This window comes from Ornithorhynchus anatinus, chromosome 12 (genome assembly GCF_004115215.2).
Source record: "Ornithorhynchus anatinus isolate Pmale09 chromosome 12, mOrnAna1.pri.v4, whole genome shotgun sequence".
NCBI lineage: Eukaryota > Metazoa > Chordata > Mammalia > Monotremata > Ornithorhynchidae > Ornithorhynchus > Ornithorhynchus anatinus.
Genome location: NC_041739.1, coordinates 20,600,198 through 20,621,307, shown reverse-complemented (window position 1 = coordinate 20,621,307; position 21,110 = coordinate 20,600,198). Strand labels below are relative to the sequence as shown.

General features: G+C 44.9%; 1 protein-coding gene across 1 annotated transcript in view; it reads right to left on the bottom strand.

Annotated features, from left to right (window-relative positions):
• Positions 1-21,110, bottom strand: part of TMEM154 (transmembrane protein 154) — a 48,836-nt gene that overhangs the window by 7,050 nt on the left and 20,676 nt on the right. Inside the window, exons 2-6 of the mRNA XM_029076411.2 lie at positions 19,302-19,658; positions 19,166-19,204; positions 15,034-15,061; positions 12,773-12,858; positions 11,082-11,139 (exon numbers count right to left, since the gene is read on the bottom strand). Of these exons, the coding sequence (XP_028932244.1) occupies positions 11,082-11,139; positions 12,773-12,858; positions 15,034-15,061; positions 19,166-19,204; positions 19,302-19,658 (568 nt within the window). The remainder of the gene's footprint in view (positions 1-11,081; positions 11,140-12,772; positions 12,859-15,033; positions 15,062-19,165; positions 19,205-19,301; positions 19,659-21,110) is intronic.

The following is a 21,110-nucleotide window of genomic DNA, read 5'->3' as shown; positions in this document are numbered from 1 at the left end:
CACTGGAGGTTCTTGAAGAGTGGGCAGGTGTGGACTGAACAGTTTTTTAGAAAAATAATCTGGGCAGCAGAGTAAGGTCTGGCCTGGAGTCAGGAGAGACGGGAGTCAGAGGAGAGTGAGGAGGCTAATGCGGTAAATCAAGGTGGGATACGATAAACGTTTGGATCAGGGGAATAGCAGTTTGGATGGAAAGGTAAGGGTAGATTTTAGTGATGTTGTGAAGATAGAATGTAAAGGATTTGGTGACATCTTAAATATGTGAGTTGAATGAGAGAGGTGAGTTGAAAATAATGCCAAGTTAACGGGCTTGTGAAATGGAGAGGGTAGTGTTGTTTTCTACAGTGATGGTCAAGTCATGGGGAGGACAGGGTTTGGGTGGGGAGATGAGGAGTCCTGTTTTGGACATGTTTAGTTTGAGGTGTTGGTGGGACATCCAGGTAAAGATGTCTTGAAGGAAGGAGGAAATGCAAGAATGCAGAGAAGGAGAAGGGTCAGGCCATGTAGAGTTGGTAATTGAAGCTACAGCCAAAAAAGCCCTTGGAAAGAGATTTAACAATCAGAAACTCTGTATTTTACACCCACTCCCTTTCTACAATTTGAATGCTTGCAATTCCCTTTCACACACCTCTGATCAGTTTCTACCCACCTCCCCACCCCACCCCCACATACACATTTGGACCAGCTTTAGCTGGGGTTCTGCTCCCAAGTAAAAATCAGTCTCTAGCAGAATATAGGCTATGAAGAAAGTCTGCCCCAGAGGAGGAGGTCACAAGCACAGTTTGCGGGGCCTGGAGAGGGAGAGGGGAAAAAATTGGGTATGTATGCTGAGGCAAAGGGAAGTGGCCACAAAGATCTAGGCAAAGATCCAGGCCAATTAAGATGTCTTTTTTCACTTGGACGCAACTTCAAGATCTGATTCCCTGCCTTTAGCTAACTACGGTGGGGTCACTTGCAAACATTTGCAGCATGGTGTTTTTGATTTAGTGGCCTACTTCACTCTGTATGTTTGATTAATATGACAATAAATACTCCATAAATATGATTGATTGATTGAAGAAAGAGAATGAGAGGTTGAGGCTCTTTAAATGAAATTCCCAAGAAAATCCAGTCTGCGAAATGCTAGGATTATCAACACATGGGGTAGAAAGTCTCAATATAGGCCAGGAGAAGAAGGAGAGACCATTTATTTTCCATTCTAAGCCCAGCAGGTGACCATCTGATATCAAGTATCAAGCTACATAGTTATATAACTATAAAATGTGATAGAGTTGCATATTATCAGAGGACAGAAAGAGAAGGCCAGTGAAAGGAGACAACCAAATTCTTCTCCCTTTTTTCATCTAGGTTTGTCCTCCAGGAGGAAGTGACCATCCAATCAACCTATCAATCAATCAACCATAATTATTCAGCACTTACTGTGTGCAGAGCACTGTACTAAACTCTTGGGAGAGTACAATATAACAGAGTTGATAGAGCTATTCCCTCAGCGTGGCTCAGTGGAAAGAACACGGGCTTTGGAGTCAGAGGTCATGGGTTCAAATCCCCGCTCGGCCACTTGTCAGCTGTGTGACTTTGGGCAAGTCACAACTTCTCGGTGCCTCAGTTACCTCATCTGTAAAATGGGGATTAAGACTGTGAGCCCCACGTGGGACAACCTGATTCCCCTGTGTCTACCCCAGCGCTTAGAACAGTGCTCGGCACATAGTAAGCACTTAACAAATACCAACATTATTCCCTAATGAGCTTATAGTCTCTATATACTGTAAATAACATAGTGTGGAAATTTGAAGTTCAGGGCAAGCAAAAGCAGAGGGCCAGGAAAGTGTGAATAATGGCAGAACTGGCAGTATTTCCTTCCAGGCACTGGCTCATCTAGATCCCTCCTGCACTGGGGACTATAGGAAAACACAAAGTAAAGTTAAAGGAAGAGATGAGTTGGTTCCTTCTGGCGACTTGGCACCCGCTGCTCTTACCTGTCTGGGTCGACTCCCCACACCCTGCCCTAGCAGAGGCAAGTCACCCTTCAGAATCGCTCTCTGCAAGATGTCACTTTCACCCCTTTGGCTTGGCGATACTCCTTCCACCTTCAGAGGTGAGAAGGTCAGCAATTCTGTGAGCTGAGCCCTGTTACAATTGGAGAGAATAAAAGCTACAGTCTCTGCCCTCCCATAGCTAACATCAGACTAGTTTTCTATATATGTTTTTTGTCTTTTTTTGTTGTTGTGTATTTAAGCACTTATTACGTGCCAGGCATTGTACTAAGCACTGGGGTAGTTACAAGCGAATCAGGTTAGACACGGTCCATGTCCCATGTGGGGGGGATCATAGTCTTAATCCCCATCCTGCAGATGAGGTGACTGAGGCACAGAGATGTTAAGCAACTTGCCCAAAGTCACATAGCAGACAAGTGGCGGAGCCGAAATTAGAACCCAGGTCCTTCTAACACCTAGACAGGTGCTCTATCCATTAGGCCACACTGCTTCTCTCTTCTCCCACCATTCAGTTCTTAAGAAAACTTATGAATGCAACAACAGCATTTAAGCACAGATACTGAGGGCAGGATAAACATGTGGTGGGGGAAGACTCAGTGGATATCTGCCAACCTGTGTTTTGCCTTTCTTGAGAAAGGAGATTTCCTGCCTCCAAAACACCTCGAAAAGTTAATACTGACTCCTTGCCTGCAAGCAGCACTACTGGTGGTTATCATGACTGCTGAGACAGCTCAGAGAAAGTGATGGGAATGAAGCAGGTAAAAGAGAAAGCAGAAAATGAAGAGGGTAAAAAATGATATTCCAAAACAACTGAAAAAAAATATATTTTGTCAAGTAAAATCAGTGATTTTATAAAGGAATGTGGAACAACTAAAGTGTTACTGACCATGATTTTTGTCCATTTAGACAAGATGCTAAAGCATCTTGGGAGCTTGGGAGCAACAAGAATTTTTAAGAGACAAGTCTTCAGACCTAAAAACTTATGGACAGAACAGAGGAAACAGAAAGAAAATAGCAAATGGTCCATTTCTGGCCATTTTTCAGAGAGTGCTGCTGTAATTTCCTGTCCCACGTCCTCATCGGCAAATGTCTGACCAGAATGGATAATTAGAGGTCAGCAGCTTTAACTGCTTTAGGGCAGTGAAGTATTTATTTTCCTTTTGGTGACACAGTCGACTTGGGGAAGAGCCTGAGCTTTCTGCTGCATACAGCTAATTAGTTAATGGAGTTTCCTCTTGAAGGGAGTTCTTCAGATCTGATAACCCAAGCATGGTTGGCATTTTTTGCTTCAGGGCCCCAGACCATCACCTCCCCAAAGTTAAGGCCTAATGCAACTCCACCTTTGTTTGCTGGAAAGTGGAAAGGTGAGTGATAATCCAAATAGCCATCGTGGGAATCAGTGAACTCACCAGAGTTGCTGTTTTCTGGGCAAAAAGCTTACACAGGAATTTTCTTAAATTAAGAAACTCCCATTATTGTTATTATTAATACTAGCAATAATTATTGTATTTGTTAATCACTTACTGAGTTTAGGAGGGAAACGTTAAATGTAATATAGTTGAGAAGTTTTGTCCTAGGGTTACATTGTCATTCACACTTGAGAATAGCGGGGCCTAATGGATAGAGCACAGGCCTGAGTCAGAAGGACCTGGGTTCTAATCCAAGCTCCTCCACTACTCTGCCGTGTAACTTTGGGCAAGTCAGCATGGTGCATTGAGAAGCAGCATGGTGCACTGAGAAGGAACATAGTATACTGGATAGATCACAGGCCTGGGAGTCAGAAGGTCATGGGCTCTAATCCCGACTCCTCCACTTGTCTGCTGTGCGATCTTGGGCAAGTCACTTTACTTCTCTGTGCTTCAGTTACCTCATCTGTAAAATGGGGTTTGAGACTGTGAGCCCCACGAGGGACAGGCACTATGTTGAACCCAATTTCTTTGTATCTATTCTAGTGCTTAGTACAGTGCCTGACATATAGTAAGTGCTTAACAAATACCGTAAGTATTATTATTATTATTATTATTGTCACTGATCTTCTCTGTGCCTCAGTTACCTCATCTGCTAAACGAGGATTAAGACTGTGAGTCCCAAGTGGGCCATGGACTGTGTCGAGTGTGATTAGCTTGTATCTATCCCGGCGCTTAGTACAGTGCCTGGCAAATGCCATAAAGAATAAGAGAGCATTTCTCCAGTTAACATGTCTGTCTATGTGAGTCCTGACTGTCAGCTAATGAAGTCTCCTATTGGGAATGATCAATGGGCGTTGGTCCTGAAGCACCAGAACCAGGGCCCTGCACAGAGGAGTTGATTATGGTGCCAGTGGCAGCACTGATCACACGGTCTCGGCCCTACAAGTTATGTTCCCACGAGGGTTGTAGAATGAGAGAGCACGCTGACAGGGATACAGCATCTTGGGAAGTGCTTGGGCAGGTCTTCACCAGCATTAGCCACCTACAGGCAGGACCAGGATTAGAACTCAGGTCTCCTATTTTCAGAACAGAAAGATTCCACTGAACCAACAGCAGGACTGACCCTAAGAAATTGGCAGCATAGGCACTAAGCAGAGTGAATGGTTGTCATTTATCCACTGCATTTTGTGCTGGGTAAATAATCAGTTGGGCTATTTCAGGGCAAAGGGACTTTTCTGCCAGGGACAAACTTTGAATAGGCCATGACAAGGTATTTTAAAGTACCTGAAATGAGTACAGTGGAATCCATTTGCTATTCTGGTTGTTAATTAACAACAGCATTTGGAGTTGAAAAAATCTTCCATTTCCTCTTCATAAACATTTCTATGTTGATTTGCAAATCTCCACATTGAGATATGAACCCTTATACAGCTACCATGTATTCACAGTCCAAAGTGAGAGGAGACTTACCAGTAATCAATCAATCAACAGTATTTATCGAGCACATAGTATATGCGAAGTGCACTATACGATGAGCTTGGCAGGGTATAGTACAACAGGAATAGTGGATATATTCCCTGCCTGTAATGAGCTTATGGTAATGAACTGTTTTGGAAGGTGATCAATTTAGATATTTCAGGATAGAAATTAGGTATGGATATTGTCACTTACAAAAATAATTCAGCAACAGGAGTTTCACAGGGTAGGTCAAGGCTTTTTTGCCTAACAAGCTGCAACCTTTATGATGTGGATCTAATTCCCATCTAGCTCTTACTCCTACCATATATTTTTGAAACAATAAAAGCATTTTCATGTGGCTAGCAGATTACCTCAGCAAGAGTAGAGGCTGAAGAAGCCACTACGCTTAAATATCAGAGCCATAATACTACCTGTGAATCCTCTTCTGTCTTGACAGATATCACTTTTGTACACCTTATCGAATATGTAAGACTCTACTTTCCAGTAACAATAGTAATAATTATGTTATTTGACTCTGTGCTGAGGACCATGGCTAATCACTGGGGTAGACGCTGTGCAATCAGATCAGACACTGTCCCTGTCCCATTTGGGGCTCACAACCCAACAGGTATTAATTCCCACTTTACAGATGATGAAAATGAGGCCCAGAGAAATTAAGTGACTTGCCCAAGATCACTCAGAAGGCAAGTAGGTGAGCTGGGATTAGGACCCAGGACCCCTGAGTCCCAGTCCTGTGCTCGGCCATGATGCTTTTAAAGTGTTAGAGCTGCTTGTCCAGGAAGTATCAATTTGAAGAGAATTTGCTGCCGTTGGGGTCAGTAAGAAAGCTGGAATGTAAAACAGCATTAAATTTCCTTCTAATACTGTATGTGTCTGGAATTTAAATGAGGGAAGTTTCTGTTTGAATTTATGAGAGGTATAAAGTTTGTACCCATCATAAAGACCTTGGAAGAGTACTTCATTAGAATTAAGTAGGATTTGAAACCAAACTAATAGGACCCTCTATTTTCAATCTTTCATCTCAAGTAATCACTACTTGGCTTTAGGTTTGAAGAATCAAAGGGCCATAACTTGATGTCATTAATTGGCCCAACTCGTTTCAGCCATGCCTCTGCCCCTGAGCTAAAACCCTGCACTAGTCACCAGTGCTCGACAGAACCGCAACAGCCCTTTAATCCAGGAGAGAGAAGGCATGTCCACTCTCTAATGGAGAATGAGGTGGGTGTGGAGGAGAGGATTTAAGGAAGCAGAATGCCTAACTACACTAGTCAGTATAGAGTATCCTTCTACTCTTGCAAAAGTCAAGTGGGGTGTTTTAAACATGTACTCAGGTCTCTGCTTCATATTTCACCCAGAGGATGCCCCCTAGCCCACGTCCTTCCTCTGACCTGGATCTCCCTCTCCCTCCATTTCAGACAGACCACCACTGCCAGCCTCCACAGCCATAATAGAGAAGCAGCGTGGCTTAGTGGAAAGAGCCCAGGCTTGGGAGTCAGAGGTCATGGGTTCTAATCCCAGCTCTGCCATTTGTCAGCTGTGTGACTTGGGGCAAGTCACTTAGCTTCTCAGTGCCTCAGTTACTTCACCTGTAAAATGGGGATTAAGACTGTGAGCCCTACATGGGACAACCTGATAATCTTGTATCTACCATTGCTTAGAACAGTGCTTGGCACATAGTGAGCACTCAACAAATACCATCATTATTATTATATTAAAATCACATCTTTTTTTAAATGGTATTTGTTAAGCACTTATTCTGTGCCAGGCACTACACTAAGAACTGGGTAGATACAAGCTAATTGGGTTGGACACAGTCCTTGTCCCACATGGGGCTCACAGTCTCAATCTCATCTTATAGATGAGGTAACTGAGGCACAGAGAAGTTAAGCAACTTGCCTAAGGTCACACAGCACATAAGTGGCCGAGCTAGGAATAGAAACCAGGTCTTCCGACTTCCAGGCCCATGCTTTTTCCACAAGGTCATGCTGCTCCTCCAAGAGGCCTCCCCCAACTAAGCCCTCCTTTCCCCTACTCCTTCTCCCTTCTGCATCACCCATGCACTTGGATCTCTACCCTTTAAACTCTTGCTATTCACCCCACCCTCAGCCCCACAGCACTTACTTACATATCTTTAATTTATTTATTTATATTAATGTCTCCCCCTCTGAACTGTAAGCTCGTTGTGGGCAGGGAACGTGCCTACCAATTCTGTTGTATTGTAGTCTCCCAAGCACTTAGTACAGTTCTCTGCACACAGTAAGCACTCAATAAATACAACAGACTGCTTGATTGATTGGGTGACATCACCATTCATTCATTCATTCGATAGTATTTATTGAGCGCTTACTATGTGCAGAGCACTGTACTAAGTGCTTGGAATGTACAATTAGGCAACAGAGACAATCCCTGCCCATTGACGGGCTTACAGTTTAATCGGGGGAGACAGACAAAAACAGTAGCAATATAGTGGCTCCCTCAGAAGTCTGGAAATGTTCAGGCAGTGGCCATGTGGCCACTGTACCATGGTTTTAGAAAAGGGAAGGAGGAGAGGAAGAACAAAACTTCTAGTCCTTCCCTTTCTCATGGTTGCTACTACAGCCCAGCCCATACGTTCTGCTCCTCTAGCGCCAGCTTGCTATGTCCCGATCTTGTCTATGTCGCCACCGACCCCTTTCTCACGTCATCCCCCTCGCTTGAAACTCCATCTCCCTCCATATACACCAGATCACCACTCTCTCCACCTTCAAAGCATTATTAAGGTCACATCTCCTCCAGGAGGCCTTCCCTGGTTAAACCCTCTGATTCCCATCTCCCTCTCTCTTCTGCATCGTCTGTGCACTTGGATCTTTGACCTTTGGGCATTTGATATTCTCCTGACCTTCAACCCCATAGTAGTCAGTCAGTCAGTCACTCAATTGTATTTATTGAGCGCTTAGTATGTGCGGAGCACTGTATTTAGTGTTTGGGAGAGTACACTATAACAATAAACAGACACATTCCCTACCCACAGTGAGTTTACAGTCTAGAGGGGGAGGCAGACATTAATATAAAGCAATACAATTACATAAATGCACATAATGTTTTATGTAAATATCTTTGAATTATATATTATAAATTATTTATATTGATGTGTCTCCCCTTGTAGACTGTAAGCTTTTTTTTTAAATGGTATTTGTGAAGCACGTACTGTGTGATATTCACTTTTCTAAGCACTGGGGTAGATCCAAGATAATCAGGTTGGACACAGTAGCTGTCTCCCACAGGGCTCACCTTCTAAGTAACGGGCAGGGATTATGTCTGCTAACTGTTAGTTTTGTGCTCCCCCAAGCACTTAGTACAGTGCTCTGCACATTGTAAGCACATACCAGTGATTCTTGATGATGACCATTGATGACATTGCTGAGCAGTTGCCACCACAGCAGCCAATATTCTCCCAAGCGCTTAGTACCATGCTAGGCACACAGTAAGTGCTCAATAAATACGACGGACTGACTGAAGTCAGACTCGCCTCCCTCACCGTGGCTAAGCGTGGGACCCACTCGACTTTTTGGGTGGCAGGCCGGAATCCCTGGCGATTGCCCCACCAGTGCGAGACCCCTTGGTCACTGTATCTGGTTTTGTACTCTACAAATGAGTTCTACATTCCCTGGTCAAAAGTAACCTTTTTATACAAATCATATGGATATTGAATTGGATAAACAAACAAGTCACCACCACCTGTGGTAACTATTCTCAATCAAATACAGCCACCTAGTGGTAGGGAGAAAACCTCACTCATCTACCATCTATGTGTGTCTAGAGCTGTGAGTATCCATAGGAGCCATCCCTATTTCAGCCCCTGCCCCTATGGAATGCCAGGATTGGCAGGGGGGCAACACCCAGGTGCTGTGATTGGCTGAGGCTCTGAGGCACAGGGCTCACACAGTGTGCAAACCCCATCTCCCCTTCCCACCTCTTAAAGGCCAGGCTTTGACCTAGTAATTGGGCACATCAATCAATCAATCGTATTTATTGTTTACTGTGTGCAGAGCACTATACTAAGAGCTTGGGAGAGTACAGTATAACAGAGTTGGTAGACACATAACCTGACCACGACCAGCTTACAGTCTAGAGACTGTACACCCCCGCTTGCCCAGATTGTGTGAATACACAACACTGCCCACCCCGTCCCGGAGTGACTGAAGGAACGCAGGGGCGGATGCTCTGGGTCTGTTGCTCATAACGCATGGACAGGTCGGGAATATTGGAAAATGCCTCGTCTTCCCTCCCCTGTCCAGCTAAGTCAGTATAGTCACTGTCAAAAGTGGACTTGTCAGTGGAAGACCTGCACTGGGAGTTGGCAGGTTCTGGGACTAAAGCGACCCGACTAAATCATCCCAGCATGTGCCCGCTGCCATCCCCAGGCTGGCGGCTTGGTTCCGGCCCTTCTCGCCCTCATGTATGCCGACCGCTTTTATTCATCCAGCTCCTTGTGTTCATCCAGCCAGTTTTTGATCTTTCTAGTTTTTGAATTTTAAAAGCATTTATGCATTACCAAACTCTTGGGCTAGCCTTCACCAGGGAGGAATGTGTTTCTCTCGGCAAACAGCCAGCCTGCCCCGTGTTTGCGGTAGTTTCCCCGCCAGATGGTTGCTATGGCCGCCTGCCGACTGTAGTCTGCGCTTGGCAGGGAAATCGCTGACCGCGTGGGTAAGCTGCGATGCTGTTGCCTGAGGAGGAAGGGGCTTGTTGTGGTCTCCACGGAAAGGAGACCACAGTCGCGAACCAACACTGACTTTCCTCTTTCTCTGGGGATTTCATCAGCTGTCTGAGAGATTTTCTGGAATGGTCAAAAAGCAGAAAATAACCCACAGAACCTTCTACACATGCAAGTCCCGGGCTGCAAACGTGGCCGTCCCTGGCTGACCGAAAGACCAAGGTCAGGATAGGTGCCCATTCCCTAGCTGTCTGAGCTGTCTGTGTGATGCCCCCACTGCTGTCTGAGCTGGACCCCCCCGATCATCTTATCCCAGGTTTCTGACAAGACCTGAAGTTTCCTATCGGGGCTAAAAAGTCCCAAAATGATGGTTTTCTTTTAAACTTGCCCCTTCCCGGGCTTCAACCCCGCCTAAATTCTCTGCCCCCTTTTCTTCCCCCTGCCCCAAAGGAACAGTTGGTCCCTCTGGCTGGCAGGGTCTGCAGAGAGATGTGGCCGGGGAGAGCTGAGCCCCGGCTGAGAAGATGGCAGCCAGATCGTCAGTCTCAGAACCGCAGGTGACCTAGAAACAGGTCACAAAGTGTAGCAGCAGCACCTTCTTGCCTTCATCCCTACCTCACACACATGCCCCGTCATATCACCATACCTACCCCTCACCTACAGAGACACACCCATGTCTTCCCCATGCAAAAATTCCCGCAAACATTCCTACCTCCCCTACCCATCTACACACCTCCCACATACTCATCCCTTTTCTCCCTCCCCTCAAACTATCTCCCACTCTAACAAACAACCTCCCCCATACCATCCCACTTAAAGGAGGGACACAAAAGCAGAGACCTATGGAAATGTGTTTCCTCACAGGCAAAAGCATCAAGCAGAGCCATAGAAATATACTCAGGTCCCTAGAGCCAAAAGAAAGTTAGGAGGAGGGAAAGGTGTAGTGAGGACAGAGGCAGATTTACTAACAAAAATTGAGATGGGAAAGGAAGCTAGAAAAGGAGAAAGAGAGAGAGCTACATTGCCTGATCTGGACATAGCTTGGATCTCTCTCTCTTATTTTCCTCATGAAATGACCCGGGTCATGTAGCATGAGGCTTGATCTTTAAAATTATCTCTAAATCTTAATTTTGCTCACCCTTATTTATATTCACCCCTTGGGAAGCTCTCACTGCCATCTGTTTTCTCTCCAAGACATCCCTTCCCCCAATGCGTACACAAACCCAAGTTTATTATAACCAGGAAACAATGACCATAACAAAAACAGAATCGTACAGAACATTTCTATTTCTAGAGAGTTAAAGGTGTAAATCCTGATTTTATTTTTTAGACCGAGAACCCTGAGGACATTTATGTTGCAATGCTCCCTTCGCTCTCCTCCTCCCTCATCTCCCTCTTTCTCACCTATGCACCCCCCACTTCGGGAAAAGGGGGGAAAGGAGGGAATGTTAATCCCATTACCCTGCAGCTCTCAAACAGATTATACACTGAAAGGAAATAGAGTACCTCGGGTGGTTGTTTGATTCCTTTTCTTCTTGTAATGTGGGCAAACATTCACATTCAGCTAAGATAGGAGAAAAACAATGACTCAGTTAGCCACTGCAATTCTTTCCTATATCTTTAGTATTAAAAATAACCCAGACCACCCCAGGGTGAACTTCTTTTATCTTTTTTTTGCTAGTTGGGTAGGCATTTCCTCATTTAGCTATTGTCTGATTTAAATGGTAAAAGAGGGGAAATAGGGAACCCTTTTTTTTTTTTGAGGAGTAGTATTTTTCATTAGCAAATTGCTAGGCCAGATAAGGCAGCATTTAATTGCTTTTCTTCCCAAGCTGGGGTCCCAGCCTGCAGTCAGTGGGGAGAAATGGTCAGGCTCTCCACCCGCAAGGGACAAACACAGAGAAGGTAACAACTCCCCCCACCTTTAATTTTCCCAATTATTCCCAAGAGGAATCTCACTAGGGAATTTTGGAGATTAAAGAGAGGGAAAGTTGGCAGATCCCTTTAAATTCCCCAAATGGGAAAGATCAATCAACCAGTGGTATTTATTGAGTGCTTACTGTGTGCAGAGCACTGTACTACATGCTTGGGAGAGTACAATATAAAAGAGTTGGTAAACATATTCAGTGCTCACCCTGAGCTCACAGTCTAGAAGAACTCTATTCTACAAATTCATTCATTCAATCATATTTATTGAGCGATTACCGTGTGCAGAGCACTGTTCTAGCGCTTGGAAAGTACAATTTGGCAACAGATAGAGACAATCACAAATGATTGCAAGCTCTTTTTGGGCAGGGATTGGGTCTACCAACTCTACTGTATTGTACTTTCCCAAATGCTTATAGTACAGTGCTGTGCACACAGAAAGTGCATAATAAATATGATGGATCTGTGGACTGATTTTTGTAGAGATCCAGGAAGCAGTTCCTGGTCCCTCCCATCAATGCTTTGGGTTACCTAGCCTCCATCAGCTTCTAGAACCAAAGGACTTGCAAATTACTTGATATCGTGGATTTAAATATGATTTCTCCTAGAATGAAACATTAACAGCATGGCAGAAGTGTGGAACCCAGTGGAATAATCAACCCCAAAACTGCTAAGGGCAGAGAAAGCAGAAAAGCAGTGGCAAACTTGTTACTACGGTTCAAGCTTCTTTTGTTAAGCCAGCCCATGGTTTAGCTACCAAATAGAAATAGGTTCCCACTCATGTTTTGAAAACCTCCTCAGGAAAACGTAGGTAGTTTTACCTGATCAACTTCCTGGTTTACATAATTTCTGTAGGCACCTGAGCCCTAAAATATTCTAGTTGTTCATCCACTCTTTTAATCTGAGTAGGAAAAACTCACTTAGACTTTAAAAATAAAAATACCTTGAATTTGAGGATGGTTTTTGTTTTTTCCCACATGATTTTACATCACTTATTGACAGGCTAGGCAGGGGAAATTTCTAGGTGAGGAAACTGCAACCCAGAGAGGTTAAATAACTTAACTAAAACATAAGGCTCATAAGGCAGCGCATAGAGTAGCGACTAGAATCTAGGTCCTCTGTGTTGTTAGGCCCTACTCTTTTCACTAGACCATATAAGGTGAAGCTCATCCTTCAAAGCAAATACAGAATTGTATGAGACATAACTATCTGTAATGATGTAACCATTTTCTATTGTTCAGAAAAAAGAAAAAGTGTAGGCTACCATGTACCATTTTTATTGATGGAATTCATCCACTTATCAAGCTCTTCCATTTCTATTTCCATAACCGAAGGCGTATCTTCCTCAAAAATAGGGCTGGAGAGAGAAAACAAAAGAGTTAGAGGGAGCATGAGACCGCACTTTTTCACTCTGATAGACACTAACAGGGGTAAAAGAACTCAGAGCATGCCTATGGAGATTCCTTCTACTAGGGAATCTGCCTCCACTGGAGAACTAAGAATAAAACAAACATAAATCTATCACTGGTCCGCAAAGGAGGGGCTGGAATGCCAGGCTGTACAACACAATTGGAACCAAAGGGTGATCTTAATGTTAGACTGAAGGCTGAAAATGCAGTTAGCAATGACATTTTAACCACAACACTCTCTTGGGAGAGGCTGAGTTCACATTTTAATCATGCCTCATTTTCCTTTTCTTTCATCGAGCATTCCAGAAAACTCTCTCGGAGTTAGGAAAGGTGACGCCAACTTTACTGTTTTCTTTCCAAATCCTCTTCTTTCCTCAGAGAAACAGAGCTCCTTACCATGCTCTGTTGGGACTGATTTTAGCCACCTCCCATGTTTTGAAACTGACAATCAAGGCGGTGAAGTGGAGAATGTGATCTCTGGAAGATGGGGAAAAAATATCCAGAGCATCGACCCACTTGGATAGTATTTATTAAGAGGGTATGAGAGGTGATTGGATAGCCAAGATAAATTCCAGGTCATGATGGATCAGTCTCTAGGGCAAGGAGGTCTTTATCCAAAACTCTGCTATGGTCAGAGTTGGGAGCAGGAAGGATTCTGATCTGGGATTGCTTTTCAGGCAGATTTTGACCAGAAGAAAAGAGGAGAGCAAAATCACCCCCCCCCCCCCAAGCCAAATAAAATGGAAGAATTATATGTTCATCTCATCTTTCTTGAAAATCGCCCCTGGAATGCCTTCTCTTTGACTCTAGCACTTTGGGAATTGGTATTAGATATATAGGACTCGTTAGGGCAGAGAGAAGAATAGCTGAATGTCCTTTAGCAGTAAATCATACGTGTGGGGAAGTGTACAGGATCTCGCCACCACTAGAGGACCATTTAATGCTAGCCTGCTGCACTAACAAGGCCAGGGCAGACAACTCTCACAAGTCCCATGCCCAGGGCATGAGGTTGGGCTGTTACAAAGTCACGTCCAGTCAGGTTTGGATGCCCCTCTGGTGGCCAGAGACATTCTCCAGACACACAGAACCACAATCGAGTGCTCTCCACACAATAAGTGCTCAATAAATACAATTGAATGAAAGATTGAATGAATGAGTCAAACGATCATATTTTTTGAGCACTTACTGTGGGCAGAGCACTGTTCTAAGCATTTAGAAGAATAGGATACAATGATATAACACACACATTCCCTACTCACAGTGAGCTTACAGGCTAGTGGAAAGAGCACAAGCCCGGGCAGAGCACATGAGCACAAGCTTCACTACTGTGCACATGTAGTGTTTTCGCCCGTGCGCAGTTGAACCCTGGTGACTAGGAGAGCCTTCTGGGGCCCCTGTAACATGCCCAGCAATCCCCACGAGAGACCTCCTCCAGAAGGCCTTTCCAGACTGAACCCTCCCTTTCCCTTTGCTCCTCCTCCCCTCCCCATTGCCCCTACTCCCTCCCTCTGCTCTATCCCCTTCCCCTCCCCACAGCACTTGTATATATTTGTACATATTTATTGCTCTATTTTATTAATAATGTGCATTTATCTAAGGTTCTGTTTATCTATTTTGATGGCAGTGATGCCTAACTACTTGTTTTGTTTTGTTGTCTATCTCCCCCTTCTAGACTGTGAGCCCGTTGTTGGGTAGGGATTGCCTCTATCTGTTGCCAAATTGTACTCTCCAAGCGCTTAGTTCAGTGCTCTGCACCCAGTAAGCACTCAATAAATACGATTGAATGAATGAATGAACGAACGAGACCCAGGACATTTTTGATTCTTCAGCCTGGACTTACTTCTGGTCTGGCCCAAGTCCACTTCTGTCCAGCTCTACCCTGGACTAGTATCTTAGGCTGGGGTTGCCTGGGGCCTGATTGGATAGGGAATAGGCCCGTTTCCCCATTGTAATATCCAAGGATCACTTCACCTAAGGGTAGGGCAGGGAGCTACCCCCAAGAAGTGTCAGAAGATTAATTCCTTTTTAAAAAGGTAAAGATAGAGCTGTTCTCTAAGAATCTACAATTCTTTAAATCTTCAAAGCCACCATTTGGCTGGTCTAAGAAATATGGAGAGATTTACCTTTTAATATTTTCACTTCCCAGCTCATCTGAAATAAAATAAATATGCTATATTAATCATAACCATCCACAAGAACAATTATCTTTTCTCTCTTTCAAATAAAATAGGATCTTCCAGAGGAGGGAAATATATATATATATATATTTATATATATATATATATATATATGTAAAGAGGAATGAACTGCTTCTTAAAAGGGCAGTGATTATTCTTCAAGTCCAACCACTGAAGGGAACCAGGAAAAAAAATAAAAGGGCTGCTTACTTCAGAGGCTGTCTTCCTCACTCACATTGCTCTGGGAGTGGGAGGGTGATGGGGTGTTGGGGGAGGGCTTTACCATAGCCACAGATACAGAGCATTAGGAGACAGAGATGGGACAGATAAGAGAGGGATTCAGGAAAAAAGAAGGGGCTGACAGGGGTTAAAGTCCTGCCCCACCCTGGGCAGTTTTTCCTGTGTCTTGCCAAGGCGATGCTCCGAATGCATCAGCCCTGCCTCTATTTCCCTGCTGCTGTTGCGGGTGCTACCCCAGCCCTAAAGCTGAGTCAGAGCGTTCCTGCTTCCCAGTCTCTGGATTAAAGTCTGGAGGAACGAGAGGCAGAGGGTTTCACATAGAGCCTGTCCCATTCTGCCCAACAAAGCCCAGGCTTGTTCACCCTCAGGGCACAACGCCAGACCACAACTTGCCATTATCCAGGCTGGATGGCAGGCATCAGGCACCAGGCTAGCAGAAAACATTGTGACAAAGCCAAGTAGGAGGACGGAGACCTCTGTCCCCAAATCTTTCTCCTTCCCTGCAAAAGCAGTGAGTTCTGAACCAGGCTGAGAATGGGCGCCCACAGGTTCTGGAGAAGCTGGTCTGAGAGAAGGAAAGCAGGCAGCAGCAGGACACCACAGGCTTGAGCCATGAGTCAAAGTTCAGAGGCTAAAGATGTTATGTGGTGATACTGCGGGCCACTCCCTTCTCCTGGAGTCTTTATCTAACCTTGGTTTCACTGACACGGTTCTCCTCTGATTTTCTTTGGCTTCTCCATCTCCTTTTGATAATATTAATAATGATGTTGGTATTTGTTAAGCACTTACTATGTGCAGAGCACTGTTCTAAGTGCTGGGGTAGATACAGGGTAATCAGATTGTCCCACCTGAGTCTCACAGTCTTCATCCCCATTTTACAGATGAGGGACCTGAGGCACAGAGAAGTTAAGTGACTTGCCCACAGTCACACAACTGACAAGTGGCAGAGCAGGGATTCGAACACGTGATCTCTGACTCCCAAGCCCAGGCTCTTTCCACTGAGCCACACTGCTGGCTCTTTCTCCTCCCCTCAGTAAAGACGTCTTTCAAGACTCTTTCCGGGATTCCCTTCTGACTTTTACAGTCCTTTCCTCCGGGTGAGCTCATCTGCTCAACTATGCAGATGACTTCCAAATCTACTTTGCCAGCCCCGACTTCTCACTGCTTCTGCAAACTCACCATTTCTCCTGGCCTCCAGAATATGTTTACCTGGATGTTCCGTTAGCACTTCAAGCTCAGCAGGTCCCAACTAAACTCTTCATCTTCCCTCCCAAATCATTACTTCCCCTGAACTTTCCCATCACAGTTGACAACACCACCATCCTTCCCGTTCCTCTGAAGTTCACAACTTCCAGAGGTTTATCACCAAAACCTGTTGGTTTTTCCTCCACTACATCAGCCCCTTTTTCTCCATTCAAATGGCCGCTGCCTGACAGTGTTAGAGTCTAGAGCAACACACCCTGGAGATGCAGGGTGTGGTTTAAGCCTGACAGAAGTGCGGCCTAGTGGATACAGTACGGGCCTGGGAGTCAGAAGGTCATGGGTTCTATCCTGGCTCTACCACTTGCTTGCTGTGTGGCCTTGGGCAAATCATTTCACTTCTCTGGACCTCAGTTACCTCATCTGTCAAATGGGGATTGAGACTGTGAGCCCCACATCTGTCAGGGATTGTGTCCAACTCGATTTGCCTTTATCCACCCCAGCACTTAGTACAGTACCTGGAACATAGTAATCGCTTAACAAATACCACATTTATTATTATATTAAAGAACCATTTCCAGTTGCTCAGCCACATGGGTTCTCGCTGCACGGTTTGGATAGAACAGTACTGGAAAATCAGGGACTGTTCTTTCAGTACTGATCATCTGCCTGGATAGAGTGCAATTGCAATGCCAATCAACCAATCGGTAGTATTTCTTGAGCACCCTACTATGCACAGAGCAGTGTACTAGGTGCTTGGTAGGGGACAATCATGGAGTAGTGAATAGAGCGTGGGCCTGGGAGTCAGAAGGTCATGGGTTCCAATCTTGGCTTGGCCACTTGTCTACTCTGTGATCTCGGACAAGTCACTTCACTTCTCTGGGCCTCAGTTACCTCATCTGTAAACTGGGGATTGAGACTGTGAACCCCATTTGGGACAGGGACAGTGTCCAACCCGATTTGCTTGTTTCAATCCCAGCACTTAGTACAGTGCCTGGCACATAGTTAAGCGTGTAACAAATACCATCATTATTATTATTATAATAGAATCAGTAGACATGATCCTTATTCTCAAGGAGTTTACTATCTAGATGGGTAGCAGTGTGGCTCAGTGGAAAAGAGCCTGGGCTTCGGAGTCAGAGGTCATGAGTTCGACTCCCGGCTCTGCCACTTGTCAGCTGTGTGACTGTGGGCAAGTCACTTAACTTCTCTGGGCCTCAGTTCCCTCATCTGTAAAATGGGGATTAACTGTGAGCCTCATGTGGGACATCCTGATTACCCTGTATCTCCCCCAGCGCTTAGAACAGTGCTCAGCACATCGTAAGCACTTAACAAATACCAACATTATTATTATTATCTAGATGGGTAGATGGACACTAAAATAAATTACAGGTAAATTGAAGCAATAGAGTATAAAGGCATGAATATAAGTGCTACATGGCGGGAGGATATGAAGACCTGAGTTCTTGGTTGACTGGAAATGCTGAAGTGGAAATTGGGGGTGGACATAGGGTGGAAAGAAAAGGATTATAATGTACATAGTTAATATTTTGGGCTGCTTTCCCAGCACACTCTGCAAAGTCAGCCGAAAGCATTTCTAATAATAATTGCGGCTCTGATTATGTGCCAAGCATTGGACTAAGGGCTGAGATAGATACAAGACAATTAGGTTGGACCTCATCTCTGTTCTGCTTGGAGCTCACAATCTAAGGTGAGGGAGAACAGGGATTAAATCCCTATTTGGCAGAGGAGGAAACTAAGGGCCGGAGAAGTTAAGTCACACAGCAGGCAAGTGGCAGAGCCTGTTCTTCCTCCTTCTTTTTCTGTGCCCTGCCCGCCCCCCGACACACCCCACCCCCGGCCCATGTGGGACAGGAACTGTGTCTGACTTGATCTTGTATCTACCACAGTGCTTAGTACAGTGCTGGGCACATAGTAACTACTTAACATATACCACTATTATTATTATTGTTGTTGTTAGCCAGGATTAAAACACAGTCTCCTGATCCCCGGGCCCATGGTCTTTCCTGTTGTCGATACTGCTTGTCTATGATGAGGATGATGATGAGGATGATGACAGTATTTGTTAAGTGCCAAGCACTGTTCTAAGCCCTGGGGTAGATAATCAGGTTGTCCGACCTGGGGCTCACAGTTCTTAATCCCCATTTTACAGATGAGGTAACTGAGGCACAGAGAAATGAAATGACTTGCCCAAGGTCACACAGCAGACAAGTGGCGGAGCCAGGATTAGAACCCACATCGTCTGTCTCCCAAGCCTGTGCTCTTGCCACTAGGCCATGCTGCTTCTCTGGGAGGAGCTGGAGATGAGACTACCCATCTGATGGCTCCTTTCAGAGGCTGCAGGGGCTCTCTTTGCTGGCTCAGTAAATTGGGGCTCCTTAGGGTAGGTTGGGCAAGGAAAACTTGCTTCCTCCTGCTCATTCTCACTTGCAATCAATCAATAGTATTTATTGGGTGCTTATGTGTGCAGGGTACATTCTTAAATCTGAGAGAAATTCACCTTAAACATCATACCTCACCTGTATTTCCCTATGCATCTGGTTGTTTCGTTTCAGAATTTGAAATTCCTCTCCCGTCCACCACAGTCCTAATAAGTAGCTATTTTAAATATACTCACATGTTTGTAAAGCATTCTGAGATCCCTGGCTGGAGGGCACTGCATACAAGAATAGAGTATCATCATTATTATTATTATTCTTGCCACTGTTAGAGTTAGAGCAGTTTTCAAAAATGAAAACACCCCGAATATTTACCTTGCTTGGATTTCCTTCGGTTATGGCACCTTACCAGGCAAACAATCAACAGAGAGAGTAAAATCAGTAGTGCCAATGGAATCCCCAACTTTAATGCCAAATCCGAGTCTCTGGACTCCCCTGGGTCAGGAGAGGGAACCACTGACAATTCAGAGTCTCCAGACTCCCCGGACCCAGAAAAGGTGTTCAGTGCCAATTCTGCATCTATGCTAGGGGAGGGAGACAACTCTGACTCCTTACTCCCACCGGGAGAAATGGGCATCACCGTAGGAATTTCGCTTAATTTGGGAGTGTCATCGCTGGGTTCCGGTGTACCCTCGGTAGATTCATATGTGGTTACTGAAGATTCACTCCAACCTGAAAAACACATTTTTTTTTTGTTTTTTTAACCATATTTGTTATGCGCTTACTATGTGTCAGATACTGTTCTCAGAGCTGGTGTAGCTTCAAGTTAAGCACATTGGATCAGGCCCTGTTCCACATGGGTCTCGCAGTCTAAATAGGAGGGAGAACAGCTACTACATCCTCATTTTACATTTGAGGGAACTGAGGCACAGAGAAGTTAAGTGACTTGCTCAAGATCACACAGCAAGCAATTGACTGAGCTGGACTAGAGCCCAGGTCCCCTGACTCCAGACCCAGGCTCATGCTGTCTCCACTAGGCCACGCTGCTTCTCGATGTGATAAGTACCGTTTGGTAACTGCAATCCTGTCGCATTTGAGCAGCCACACTGGATCTAGGGGCAGAGCAAACCAGTTCTTTTGTGATAACTTTTTGGATTGCCTTTCAATCAGTCAATCAATCAGTAGTGTTTATTGAGCACTTACTTTGTGCAAAGCACATGGGAGGGTATAACACAACTCAACTGAAATAGCAGACATTTTCCCTTCCCATAGCTACCTTACTGTCTAGAGGGAGAGATAGATAGTAATACGAAAAAGTAATTTATAATATATCATTTAAAGATATTCATTCAATCATATTTATTGAATGCTTTCTGTGTGCAAAACACTGTACTAAGCGCTTGGGAGAGTACAATACCACAACAGACACATTCCCTGCCACACAGTCTAGAAAAGATGCTCAGTACAGTACATAAGTGCGGGACTGGGAGTGGGAAGAATATTAAGTGTGTGTCCAAAGGTCACACAGAGTGCACAAATGATGCAGAACAGAGAGAGAGAGAGCCAGGGAAAAGGGGGCTTTATCAGGGAAGACCTCTTGGAGGAGATGTGACTTTAGCAATACTCTGAAAGTGGTGAGAGTGGTGGTCTGGCATATACGGAAGGGGAGGGAGTTCCAGGCTAGAGGGGATGATGTGGGAAAGGGCTCAGCGGCAAGATAGATGAGATCAGGTCACAGTGAGTAAACTAGAGTTAGAGAACGGAGTGTGCGGGCTGGGCTGTAGTAAGAGATTAGTGAGGTGAGGTAGGGTGGGGTGAGCTGATTGAGTGCTTTAAAGTCAATGGTAAGGAGTTTCTGTTTGATGTGGAGGAATTTGGGCAACCAATGGAGGTTCTTGAGGAGTGCGGAGTCATGAACTGATTATTTTCTTCCCACAGCCAGTGACACGCCTGAAGCCACCATGGTTTCACTGTTCTAATTCAGTGTTTATTAAGCCCATCAGATCACTGTAAAACCCACTGAACACCGCCGATATAGCCAGAAAATAGAGAAGATGGAGCCAGGGAGTACACCCTCATCTTTTAAAGGGATTTTAGGAGCTCTGGGGGTTTAGAATGAACTGAGATTGGGTAGGATGCCTGGGTTTCAGGGTTGGGCTTTATGGGGTTGTGTGGCTCTGCTAG